The 14,034-nt window shown below is 41.4% G+C and overlaps 1 protein-coding gene across 2 annotated transcripts in view; it reads right to left on the reverse strand.

Annotated features, from left to right (window-relative positions):
- Positions 1 to 904: 904 nt before the first annotated feature.
- Positions 905 to 14,034, reverse strand: part of BCAT1 (branched chain amino acid transaminase 1) — a 49,914-nt gene continuing 36,784 nt past the window's right edge. For both annotated transcript variants that reach the window (XM_068401088.1, XM_068401087.1), the window contains 4 exons: positions 9,262 to 9,347; positions 8,473 to 8,613; positions 6,588 to 6,662; positions 905 to 1,061 (listed from right to left, as the gene is read on the reverse strand). In XM_068401088.1, the coding sequence (XP_068257189.1) occupies positions 1,020 to 1,061; positions 6,588 to 6,662; positions 8,473 to 8,613; positions 9,262 to 9,347 (344 nt within the window). In that variant the 3' untranslated portion in view covers positions 905 to 1,019. The remainder of the gene's footprint in view (positions 1,062 to 6,587; positions 6,663 to 8,472; positions 8,614 to 9,261; positions 9,348 to 14,034) is intronic.

Raw genomic sequence — 14,034 nt, forward strand, 5'->3', positions numbered from 1 at the left:
TTTTCTGTTGACAATATAGCTTGTTCCTTAATAGGAAGGCCCTATTAAGGTAGATGTGTGTCAATGGAGACTGGATACATTTCACAGAGAGTGGTGAATGAGACAAGAAAAACATTTTGCTGATCTAAATTACACGACAGGGTGTTGAAAGAAATACCCCAAAACAAAGGTGGGGCTGCTCTGCAGAGTGATTCAACTTTCACAGACACAGTTGTCTAATCCTAGTTTCTAGACATTCACTCAGAAGGCAACACTGAGTCAGCGGTGCCCAGCTCTATGCTAGGCCAGACAAAGGGTGATTCTTGTCTCAGCAGGGCCTGGCCCAGCCCCGTAAATCACGTATGGAAGGGTGTATTGAACTATTAGAGAGGTATGCACTGCCCAAGCAACCACTGCATATCCCCATGGAGGGAAAGGCAATAGTCCAACAGGGAGCACATTGCAGGCTAGATTGACTCAAGTGAATTTTGGCCTAAAGGACAGAGCTGTTATTTGACAGAGTATGCATGAGGGAATCTAGTGGGCTACGCAAACTCAGGAATCTTCCACACAAGCAGAGTATGAAAGGAAAGAATGTATGGCTAAACTTAATTGTTTCCTGAAGACAGAGCAAAAGGCAGAATAATGTCAATAGAACCCTGTGGCCAACTAACAGACAACGTCTTTGTGTTATATGACAACATGCTCTGCTGGTAATGGTGGTTAAAACAAACCAAACAAAGTGAAGAGCAGTTGAAGAGCATTTTACCAGTTTTCAGACTGTACATAAGACACAAGGAGGCACTAAGAAAACCATTAGGAAAGTTCTATTGCTAACATTTAGCACCTCTACCAAGAAGACAGGCTTCTACTAACAGGATTAGAGTAGAAATCAAAATGATTGTGTTCACATTTGCCGGATTGTGGAAACAATCATCCTAGGGAGCAAATTGATACAGAAACTATGCGACGCACAGGCAGCTACAGAAGTTGTCATTATTCATGTCTGTTCTTTCTGGAGGGTCTGAACTCTTCTACTTTCACGACACCAGTACTGCCCAGTCACTGTCTTCTCTTCCATACTGAAACAAAGCAAAAATGGAGTTTAAGAATAAAAGTTTAAAGTAACAGTGCACAATTACGGTAACTTCTTAGGTCTATCCTCAGAAAGATTCATATCCACCACCCTGATAGTAGTTTACATTATTTCTTATGCCTTTACTTCTGTCTTTGATTTGAGCAAAGCCTAAAGGCAGCTTGAAGCTTTATCCATCTTCCACTAAGTAGGCTAGGAAGAGGTGATACTGATACTCACTAGAGATGACACAGACTAGTCCTGCTTCACTTGAGCTTTTCCATCAATTTAATACAGTTATTCCCTGAGGTCAGTTCACTAATTCATTCATAAGTATGCCCCTGCTCAAGCTCCAATAAACAAACACATTTGGTTTTATTTCTTTTTATTTTCAAGGTGGCTTTTTATTACAGCATTCTGATTGAATGTGAAATAAAACCCATAACAAATACCACAGAGTACAATTAGAGTGAATTGTAACCCAAATAAAACAAGTCGTCTTTCCATACGCAAACCAAGAGGATCACCAGGCAGAAACGAAGGCAATCTACTACATGGAGCTGTATCCCTTCCAGGGGAGGATACAGTCCCAAGGCAGCACTTTTGGATGTTAAACTGGCTTCATGTTCTAAAGCTCTTTGTCACCAGTTACATAAACAATGCTTCAGAGAGCCCCAAAAAGGCACATAGGGCTCAAGTACGTAAGTAAAGTAGAGGGGGACAGACTAGCGGCAGATGTAAATTGGGAGCCCTTTCCCTCACAGTACCATGTTCAGGGAGATTTAAAACACTTTTCACCAAGGAATAAAGACTGGGTTTAAAGGTTTTATGTAGGCTGAAAAGATCACTTGATGATCATTTCCAGAGAGGATAAAAGGAAGTTCTTCCAATACAGGTTCTGCATCAGAAGGAAAGGAGATAAAGGGACATTAAAGCAGAGAAAAGACAACAGCTCCAAATCAGGGTGAGACAGAAAAAAACACGCTTCTGGATCACGAAGGATGATTGTTCATTTGCTTGTGTTTTACTGTTTACTCCATCAGATAAAGCCTCTAAATGACCTCTACATGTATCACATCTACTTTTCTTTTCATTACTAATTCTGCTGCTCCTGTTCTGCAGTCTGCAATGTGGTTGACTAAATATTGGTATGGTGCTACATAGGACCTTGGATGAATTACTTGTTCAAAAGATTTCCAGCTTACATTCCCAGATGTCAGTGTGGTTGCCTGGGGAACTCTAACCAAGGAAAAGCAGATGTATCATTAGTTTAACCACAAAGCACTGGATTACCCTAATGTGAAGTAATTTTATTGAGGATGGGGGCAAAGGGAGAAAAAAAGAGATTTCTTTGACCTTCATATCACTGCTTCTTATAGAAAAGATGGCACCCTCACCTCCTCCAAATCAGAAAGCAGGCAAAGGCCAGGGGATTATTTGTAAGTTTTGCTGGCTTTAGGTAGTAGTATCATCTAATGCTCTGATGCTGACTTCAGAAATTGCAAGGGCTGGTCTGAGTTGCCATTTGACTACGGTTTGAACATGCTTCCAGGATTAAAAGAAGAATGAAGATGTTATACCACAATCAAGATGTTTTAATTCTGGAAATAAAAGCAGATTTATCTTCCTTTTCTAATTCTGTCAAAGACTTTGTGACCTCTAGCTAGTCAATCCCATCCCTCTTTTTCGGCCCATAGGTCCTTCTTTTGTAAAAATTAACACATCCATTCTCCTTCCCTGGTTGTTTTCTGCTGGCCTACCCATTTAGATTATGCAACTTTGAGAAAGATAGGGTTTTTTGACTAAATGTCTGTTCACTACTGTCTTGACTGCAGTGTTTAAATGTATTTTATATCATGTAGTACAAACAATATATCTTACCTTCTATCCATCCCTTCCAAGCTGCATCCTGATCTACACTTTAAAGAGCAAAAGCTTGTTTATTCTCAAAGCATGGAATGCAAAACCACAAAAACATTTCAGTGGTATTTCAGTGAGTGTATTCCCAGAGAAAAGAATCTCATCTCTAAATCTGCTAACTCAAGTGGTTATAGAAGACAGTGCACTATGACTAATTCATTCATAAGCACACCATTACTGTATACAATGTAAATGATTTAATCTAAAAATCTTTATCAGCCTTTAGTAATCACGATTTCCACTCAGTGATAGGAAGGGAAATGTATATCACAGTGCTAGTATTGTCTCTCTCAATTGGCATAAGAAATGGAATCAGTTCTGCCCATGAGTTTCTAATTTGTCACTCTAGCTCCAGTTCCACTGAACAGCTGTTCAAATCCAAAGAAATCCTGTTGAACACAGAAGACTTGCAAAAGAACAATGAGCAGCATGAAAACAGACTTGGAAACACAATAACGATGATAATCTGAAAATGTTAAACAAGCATGTATTGTACATAAGGGAATATAATGATACTGGATATGGAGCCCTGCATCTCTTGGTCACAGGTTGAAATGCAGGACAATGTTGGTACTGAGAATTTTTACTTTTTTACGAATGTCCATTGTCCAACATGAAATGGATACCTTGCCACAGTTCAGGAAATAGTACAGCATAGAGACCAAAGATGTGTTTGGCTGTCATTTCCATTGCATTTTATTCTTCAGAACTTGAACGTTCTTCAAAATAACAGCCTCAGACCGTCCAAGTGATACTACAGCAGTCTAATCATACTGCAAAGAGATCTTTTTTTTCCCCTCCTGGTAGAATATCTAAAAGATCTTTGTGAAAGATCCTGAAAACTCCCCTGACATTTTAAGAATATTATATATTCTATTTTCTCTGTTGCAGCATTATTTTCTGTATGACAACCTGGGGTCCACTGGGATATGAGCTCATGTCTTCACAGATAGGAAAGTGCAGAAACACAATCAGCAGCCACTGATTGACTCTTAAAGGGGAAGCAGCCATCACTGTCTTTAAAACCATGTTTCTGACGATGAAGTGTTCTAACTCTCCTGGCTTCTTTAAAGAAGAAAGAAAACCCAGACGTAAGCATATACATAACAGTTCAGCACTTTCCAGGAGTGATGAACACATGGTGTGTACAGAGCTGTAAGGCGAAACAGTCTATATGCATAGTTGTAAAGTGAAAATGTCCAAGAAGGATAATGGTTAGAAGCAATTCACACTTTTTCAGCCTCCTCCTAAGCCTTGGTTAGGAGGAGAAAGCAGGGTGATGGGGGAGGGCACGGGAGGAAGTCTCAGGGAGCAGAGAAAACCACATATTTCAGTGTTGTCTTCTGAAACAGAATTCTGGATTTCACAAGCCATTCCTCCAGAGAAGGCAATTGCTTGTCTTGCAACACAAACTGCTCAGCAGTACCTATCCCCACATGTAACACTCAACAAGGAGCTAGAACTGGCCTCAACTTTTTCTGATGCTGAGCTGATCCATGACTGCAATTAAAAGTGATCAGTGAAGACTCAAACTGACCACAAATTATTCAAGGCCCTAACATATATTGCATCACTTAAACATCAGAAGGTAACACAGGAGTTACACAAGTGCTTTTAGACATTAAAGATAGATACTTGACATACTAACAAGATGGCTTTAATACAGAGCAGAGCACTATGGAAACAGTGATCAGTATGCATCACAATGACAACTGTATCAATAAAGTCAGGTTATAGTCTGTCCCTGAAATAAATCTGGACATACTACAACAAGAAAAATAAAGTGATGGACACCAACAGTTATTTTAGATAGGTGTATCAGGCACTTAGGATGAGAAAGATGAAATAAAACTGCGATATGTAGTGGGATTCTGGAGTCTTCTGTTTATTCTCATATAATAAGATCATAAAAATGTTATATGTAACTGACATGGGAACATGAAATACTAAGCCTCTCCTTCCCCAAAACAAATAATAAAATCTAGAACCAAAAGGTGCTTATACCTCTTCCTAGCTATCAGTCCTACTGTTTGAAGAGAAAGACCCAGATCCCAAGTCATTACAGTTGGCACAGCTGAAACAATAGAATCATGACAGGAGAGTGTCTCTTTTTGCCCCCATGAAAGTTGGCTCAGCCAGCACCACAAAGGTACCAGCATATCAGGAATTCTTTCCTCCCTGAGTTCCAGCCAGAAATGTCCGATACTATTCTAAAGAACAAGAGATGCTGATCCCGTGTTATCCTCCTAGTGAAGAACAGTCAAGCGGTCTCGCTGCTTCATTTGAGCTACAAGACTTACAGAGAGGAAAAAAAAAAAAAAAAAGTAGTTATGCTGGAGACCAGCAGCTGTGAAAGATGAAAATACATAGAGAAACAAGAATACAGAAGAATCACTGAAATGATGAGATGGCCTGACTTCCCCTTATCTAAGACTGCTTCACCCTACTTGAATTAAGCAATAAAAAAACCTCAAAACAAATATTGAAGAATTTAAACCTGGACTGCACTATATGGCAAAACACTGAATAAATAACATTACATAAATGAACCTGCTTATCATGGGATTTTAGGTGGGTCAATATATGACTGCAGACTGCAATTCATGAGTAGTTTTTTTTGGGGTCTCATCAGAATAACCCTGTGTCACATCATTTCTACACACTAGTAAAGGGCCTGTAAAATAGAAAGTAAAATTAATTTAAGGAGTCTTTCTTAAAAAGTTCTGATTATTTTATGGGTTTCATAGAGTTGCTACATGGTGCAGTAAGTACATCTCACAATCTTTCAAGAAGATTCTTAGTTCAGGGCTTACTGGCAGGAAGATAAAAAACTTAGTAGCAGATCTAAGAACCTCTTGAGCCAAAAGCTAAGAATGTAGAACAGTAACCATCAGACTTGATTTGAAGGAATTATGGCAATACTACCAAGCAGCTGCTATCAGTTCTTAAATAAAGGGGCTTGTAAATTGCCAAGAGCTACTCTTATTCCCAAATCCCCCACACGATAGAATATGCTAAATAAGGAAAAGAAAACAGGCAACTAAAATAAGAAGGGCCATCACGTTCTGCTCATTGACTTTAAGTGAAATGGTACTGATTCCTATGCCCAGACATCGAGATCAAGCACAGATTTCAAATAGACTTTGATATTTAGCAAATCACAGAGGATTTTTCAGAACAAGAAGTGACCATGTGATTGGAAAAATAGTGAGAAACAGAAATGGTGATCAGCTGGCTGCACCCAGTGAGTGCTTACTACTTCACCCATCTCTTCATTGATTAGCGTGTATTCATTTGTGACCATGGTTATTAAGATGCTTCATCTATTTTATTTCCTTTAAAAAGGAAGCTATAACAACAGTACCGGATTTCACTGACAACAGTAGTATCTTACAACTCTCATCCAGCTTCCAAGATGAACAGGGAAAAAATATATCACTCTCCATCCATACCATACTTTCTCAAGGAAAAAAGAATAACCACACCAAACAAAAGAGCCTATATTACTATATAATGGTGTCCACAGCACCACTATTAAAAAGACTGTTTTCTGATGTTTTCTAATTTTCACCTTTTATTATTTTATCTGGTTAAAGAAGAGGAAACACCTTACCTGGATATCACTCAGCTTATTGAGGAAACGGGTTGTTAACTGAGGTCCATTCTCCATAGTTGGAATGTGCAAATGCTGACATCGAATAAAGAAGAGGGGGCGGGGGGGGGGGGGGAGAGAGAGAATGACATATAATAATAGCTTTTTATATATATATATATATATATGAATACCTTAGGGTTACCAAGAACTTTAATAAATATTTATCAAGCTTTCTAACTCTCCTTACAAGTAGGCAAGGATTGTTGTAATGTTTTTATAGGAGGGCATGCTGAGCCGGTAAAAAGTTAGATTAGTTGAATTGTTATGCTTTTTTTTAAAAAAAGGCTAATCTAAGCCTTCCAAAAGATCTGTCCAAAACAGAGAATATATTGTACAGGCAAGACTAGAAACACTATATACAGTATTTCATTTCAAAGTACATTATGTAGAAACACAACAGGTACATTTATAATACTTACCAACACTCAGCACCTTGATGTCTCCCATATTATCGTAGCATCTGATAATATCAATACATTTGATATTGGCTGCCCTGGCAGCCAAGAGGGCAAACCACATCCTGGGGTGCATCAAACACAGTAAAACCAGCTGGTCAAAAGAGGTGTTTATCCCACTGTATTCAGTGTTGGTGTGGCCTCACCTTGAGTACTGCATGCAGTTCTGCACCCCACAATTTAAGAAGGCTGTGAAGGTCCTTGAATGCATCCAGAGGAGGGCAACAAAGCTGGTGAAAGGGCTGGAAGGCATGTCCTATGAGGAAGGACTAAGGAATTTGGGCTTGTGTAATTTGGAGAAAAGAAGGCTGAGGGATGACTTCATGGCTCTCTACAGCTTCCTGAGGAGGGTAAGTGGAGAGGGAGGTGCTGAGCTCTTCTCCCTGGTATTCAGTGATAGGGCACGTGGGACTGGTTCAAAGCTGCATCAGGGGAGGTTTAGACTGGACATTAGGAAATATTTCTTTCCCGAGAGGGTGGTCAAACACTGGAACAGACTTCCTAGAGAGGTGGTTAATGTCCTAAGCCTGTCAGTCTTTAAGAGACATTTGGACAATGACCTTAATTACATGATTTAACTTTTGGTCATCTCTGAATTGGTTAGGCAGTTGGACTAGATGATCATTGTAGGTCATTTCCAACTAAGATAGTGTATTCTATTCTATTTTATTCTATTCTATTCCATTTATTCCATCTTATTAATTCAAGAAGTATCATCTAACAGACATTTACTGTGCTTGTCATATTTAATGGAACAAAGCACATCCACATATGCAGCTGCTCTAACCCAACCTTCTGAACTAACTTTGTGCTGGCTAAATAGCATCAAGTCAGGTTAACAGGCTGAATGCCTGTGCAATTTCACCTCCCATATGGTGTACAGCAGGTGAAAGCAGCTGTGCACCCTCCTGAAACAAGCTCTTCTATCAGAGCTGTGTTCCCTGCAATGAGGGGTGAATAAGAGAAGAACTTCAGAAGAAAAGAACGCAGTGGCTCAGAAAGTTGGTTCCCTGCGAAAGTTTTTCCTCTCCTCACCTTTCCCAGGTGCCTTAACTTTGGAAAAATATGTTCAATTAAACAAACATGGGAGAATGTATTTTTTTTATATTTTCAAACAGGCTGGGAACTGTTTTTTTTTCCTTTTCCCAGGAATTGAGATTTTATGATTTTAACTGTTAAAAAAACCCAGAAGACAAGAGGGAATGTTCTCTTCTGACAACATAGTAGTAACTCACTTGGGAAACAACATACTGAAACTTCGTCTTTTCAGGAGCCTCTGGCAACACTCCTTTTCTCTCACTTGTTTCTTGCTTCAGCTGCAATTAGTTATGATAAAATTCTGAAGAAAGAAGAAACGGAGAAGGGAAAAAAAAAAGACATTTTCTTACCTTGCCCTTATACAAAATTTTAGAGATAGGACATACAACACAAGCTGTTCCAGCACCAAACATCTCCTTTACTCTGTTCTCTTCCAAGGCAGCTATCAGGTCAGTCATGGTGATGTATCTCTCAGACACTTTAAATTCTCCCTGCACAAGAAGAATCAACCATAAAAATTTTAAAAAGTTTAAAAATGGCTTGTATTTTTGTCTTCCATGTTGAAACATCTCTAAGAGAACTATTAGCCTAGTGGCAACCCGTCAAGTACAGCCAGAGTGAACAGTTTGATGCATTTCAAGATATGAGGTAGTCCCAAGTGTCCAAATAAGTACTTGGAAGGCAACATTACAGGACTGGAATTTGGAAGCAGACAGATGACTTCAAGACTATGGCTGGATTTTAGGCTGCATGCCAGTTATTAGAAACAAGTGTGGAACCATGAGAACTAAGTGGAGAAATAGGGTGCTGATGACTGAAATATAGCTGTGGTCATGCATGGTAATTTTTTGTTTCCTTGCTTTAAGTTGCTGGTACCAGTGGTTTTAATGAGAATTTTCATGTTAAATACTACACGTAGCTACTTTAACAAGGTTGGTATTGTTCTGTGTGACAGGTGTGGGTATTCTGATGATGTTGCTGGGAATCTAGGGGGAATTAGCATGCCCTTAGTTCCCATTTAGGTTAAGCCATTTGACCAGATCAGTTGAACTTCAAGATACCGAGCATCAGGAATGCTTACTTTTGTCGATGTTATAACATGTAGTTGAAACCATTACTGCCAAGGTCAAAACACTCACCCAGTTACGTGCCAGATCCAAAATGCTTTGTCTTGTCACTCCTGGAAGGATGATGCCATCTAAAGGTGGGGTTGCCAATTCATTTTCTGTCAAACACAAAAGAAATAGAAACACTGCTTGAAAAACAAAGAAACAAAAACGTTTACCAATATTACACCAAACATGAAAACTAAAAAGAAGTCAAATTATATCAGAAACATTCCCTACCCAGTAAGATGCAATATTTCTCAGAGCTCTCTAAGAACACAAGTTACACAAATTCAATTCCATTAAGTTGTTGTTGAGTGTTTGGAACATTTTGAGTACACTTCAGTGTGTGGGGAAGAAACACATTTAATACATTAATAAATACATGGCTAAAGCCTAGTAGTAGGTTTTATTTCTCAGTGTATTATGGATTCACTGTATAACTACTGGGAACCATTGAATGGCTCAGTCTTCAAATTCAGAATGGAGAGGCACAAGGGAAAACCATGCCTAATAATCCCAGGGCAGATCATGACTATCCCTGAACTGCTTTACTTAATTTAGGAGTATGCAGTTCAGTATACCTCCTTCCTAGCTTTAATATGAAACATCTCCAGAAATTTTGAGACCCATTTACTGAACAAGCAAAGCAGTGGAAACCTTGTCCAATGCATCTTGAGAGGAGACTTTCCTAATGATCTTTTATCCTAGTCTAGACATGCTTTTTTCCCCCCTAATTTTCACTACACAAAAAGAGCGGTCATAATAAAATTCGAAAAGCACCGACAATTCAAATTGTTCAGCTAGTTTGGTTTGTTAGCTTGTTTTTCTTGTTTGCTTTTGAAAAAGAACATTAGATAAATGTTTATATAACATAACTAATGAAAAAGCAGACAAATGGTAATCCATACTTAAATTACAACACAGAATTTTGTATCATAGATTCATATCATAGAATGATTTGGATTGGAAGGGACCTTAAAGATCATCTAGTTCCAAGCCCCCTGCCATGGGCAGGGACTCCTTCCACTAGACCAGGCTGCTCAAAGCCCCATCCAGCCTGGTCCTGAACACGGCCAGGGAGGGGGCAGCCACAGCTTCTCTGGGCAACCTGTTCCAGTGTCTCACCACCCTCACAGTAAATAATTTCTTCCTAATATCTAATCTAAATCTACCCTCTTTCAGTTTAAAACCGTTCCCCCTCATCCTATCGTTACATGCCCTTGTAAGAAGTCCCTCTCCAGCTTTCCTGTAGGCCCCCTTCAGGTACTGGAAGGCTGCTAGAAGGTCTTCCCAGAGCCTTCTATTCCCCAGGCTGAACAACCCCAACTCTCTCAGCCTGTCTTCATAAAAGAGGTGCTCCAGCGCTCTGATCATCTTCGTGGCCCTCCTCTGGACTCTCCCCAACAGGTCTATGTCCTTCATATGTTGGGGGTCCCAGAGCTGAACACAGTACTCCAGGTGGGGTCTCACGACACCAGAGTAGAGAGGCAGAAACACCTCCCTCGACCTGCTGGCCATGCTTCTTTTGGTGCAGCCCAGGATATAGTTGGCTTTCTGGGCTGCAAGCGCACACTGCCAGGTCATGTTGAGCTTCTCATCAACCAATGCCCCCAAGTCCTTCTCCTCAGGGCTGCTCTCAATTCAATCTCCACCCAGCCTGTATTTGTGCTTGGGATTGCCCTGACCCACGTGCAGGACCTTGCACTTGGCCTTGTTGAACTTCACGTGGTTCGCACAGGCCCAGCTCTCAAGCTTGTCAAGGTCCCTCTCGATGGCATCCCTTCCCTCCAGCACGTTGACTGCACCACACAGCTTGGTGTCATCAGCATACTTGCTGAGGGTGCACTCAATCCCACTGTCCATGTCACTGACAAAGATGTTGAACAGCGCCAGTCCCAATACCGACCCCTGAGGAACGCCACTTGTCACTGGTGTCCACTTGGACATTGAGCCATTGACCACAATTCTTTGAGTGTGACCATCCAGACAATTTTTTATCCACTGAGTGGCCCATCCATTAAGTCCATGTCTCTCCAATTTAGAGACAAGGATGTCATGCAGGACAGTGTCAAATGCTTTGCACAAGTCCAGGTAGATTATGTCAGTAGCTCTTCCCCTATCCACTAGCGCTGTAACCCCGTCACAGAAGGCCACCAAATTTGTCAGGCACGATTTGTCCTTAGTGAAGCCATGCTGGCTGTCACCAATCAAGTCCTCATTTTCCATGTGCCTTAGCATAGTTCCCAGGAGGATCTGCTCCATGATCTTGCCAGGCACAGAGGTGAGACTGACTGGCCTGTAGTTCCCCAGGTCTTCCTTTTTTTTCCTTTTTAAAAATGGGGGTTATGTTTCCCCTTTTCCAGTCAGCAGGGACTTCACCAGACTGCCACAACTTCTCAAAAATGATCGATAGCGGCTGAGCAACTTCATCCGCCAGTTCCCTCAGGACCTGTGGATGCACATTATCAGGTCCCACGGACTTGTGCACCTTCACGTTCCTTAGATGGTCTCGAATTCGATCTTCTCCTACAGTGGGCAGTTCTTCATTCTCCCAGTTCCTGCCTCTGCCTTCTGCAACTTTGGTGGTGAAGCTAGAGCACTTGCCGGTGAAGACTGAGGCAAAAAAGTCATTGAGTACCTCAGCCTTTTCCATATGCTGGGTAACCAGGTCTCACGTTTCCTTCCAGAGAGGGCCCACATTTTCCCTAGTCTTCCTTTTATCACTGATGTACCTATAGAAGCTTTTCTTGTTGCCCTTTAGTTCCCCAGCCAGATTTAATTGTATCAGGGCTTTAGCTTTCCTAACCTGATCCCTAGCTGCTCAGTTTCTCTGTATTCCTGCCAGGCTACGTGTCCTTGCTTCCACCCTCTGCAGGCTTTCTTTTTGTGTCTGAGTTTGTCCAGGAGCTCCTTGTTCATCCATGCAGGCCTCCTGGCATTTTTGCCTGATTTCCTCTTTGTTGGGATGCATCGCTCCTGAGCTTGGAGGAGGTGATCCTTGAATTTTAACCAGCTTTCTTGGGGTCCTCTTCCCTCCAGGGCTTTATCCCATGGTACTCTACCAAGCAGATCCCTGAAGAGGCCAAAGTCTGCTCTCCTGAAGTCCACGGTAATGAGCTTGCTGTGCAGCCTCCTTGCTGCCTTAAGGATCTTAAACCACCATTTCATGGTCACTGCAGCCAAGGCTGCCCTTGAGCTTCACGTCCCCCACTAGCCCCTCCTTGTTGGTGAGAGCAAGATCCGGCATGGCACCTCTCCCGTTGGCTCCTTCGCACTTGGAGAAGGAAGTTGTCACCCATGCATTCCAGAAATCTCCTGGATTGCCTGTGCCCTGCTCTGTTGTCCCTCCAACAGATATTGGGGTGGTTGAAGTCCCCCATGAGGACCAGTGCTTGTGAACGTGAGGCTACTCCTATCTGTCTGTAGAGGGCCGCATCTGCTGGGTTTTCCTGGTAGGGTGGCCTGTAGCAGACCCCCACTATAATGTCACCAGTGTCTGCCCTCCCTTTAATCCTGACCCATAAACTCTCGGTCGGCTCCTCCTCCATCCCCAGGTGGAGCTCCACGCACTCCAGCTGGTCATTGACATAGAGAGCAACACCTCCCCTTGTCTCCCCTGCCTGTCCTTCCTAAAGAGCCTGTATCCTTCCATTCCAACACTCCAGTCATAGGAGCCATCCCACCATGTCTTCACGATGCCATTAAGATCACAGCCCTGCAGGCATGTGCACATCTCTAGCTCCTCTTGTTTATTCCCCGTGCTCTGTGCGTTTGCATACAGGCATTTATACAGGGCCCCCGATGAAGCTGACTTACTGGCTGGAATACCTTTGTGCTGTATGTAGTCTTTGTTCTTCCATCTGACCTTTTCAGTAAATCAGAGTTAATCTTTTTCTTTTTAAACCATCACTTGCATTTTAAACCATCACGTAGCATACTCAGTGGCTTCTATTGTCACAGAATACCGAGCATTTACTCTTTCAGACAGCCAGGCTCTTTTAAGACAGTCTCAAATTTGCACTGAGAAGTGAAGACATCCAGAGTCTTTCAGCAATACCCTTCATATTTTTTTTCTAACTATTTTCTCTTCCCAATGAGAATCCATTATCTTTCTTGATCTTATAAGGATACTATCTTGCTCATTAAATCCACAGAAGATTAAAGTTTTTGATTCATTTTTACCTAGGTCACATAAAAGAACAAGATATGTATCTTCATGTTTTATTATGTCCCCTTTTCCTCACCCACAAAAGATCACTGAATCCAGGCCTGTTCGAACCAGTCTTAAAGGAGAAGCTGTCTTAAAAACATTTCTGTAGGTCCTGTGAAATATTGCAGCTGGGTAGAAGAGAGAAACACTGTATTCATCCTTGGACTGAGAGAGCAGGTTGAGCTCAGTTGCTTAATACTCTGTTTTCAACAGTCAGCTAGATAATTCTGTGCACAAACAGTGCCTGCCAGCCAGTGCATACACAGCTCCAGATAGACTACAGCATGGACTCTCTCCCGCTCTGCAAGAGGGAGCTTTGGAAGCTGAGGTGGGATGGGGTAAACAGAGGATAAATAAACTGAATTGTTCATTGAATCTGCTACTCGCTGTCCTTTCTCTCAGGAAATTTCTGTTACTTTTTAATGCAGCCACCCCTGGATTTATTCAGTTGGACTAGAAGTTTTTCCTAACTATGCTTCTGTGTTCCTTTTACAAGGATCCATACAAACATAAGTAATAGATATAAACTTCCATGACAAAATGTATAAAAAAGCTGCCCTAGAACAGACTATATATTATGCTCTGGTTTGACT

Source organism: Nyctibius grandis, chromosome 5 (genome assembly GCF_013368605.1).
Source record: "Nyctibius grandis isolate bNycGra1 chromosome 5, bNycGra1.pri, whole genome shotgun sequence".
Lineage (NCBI taxonomy): Eukaryota > Metazoa > Chordata > Aves > Nyctibiiformes > Nyctibiidae > Nyctibius > Nyctibius grandis.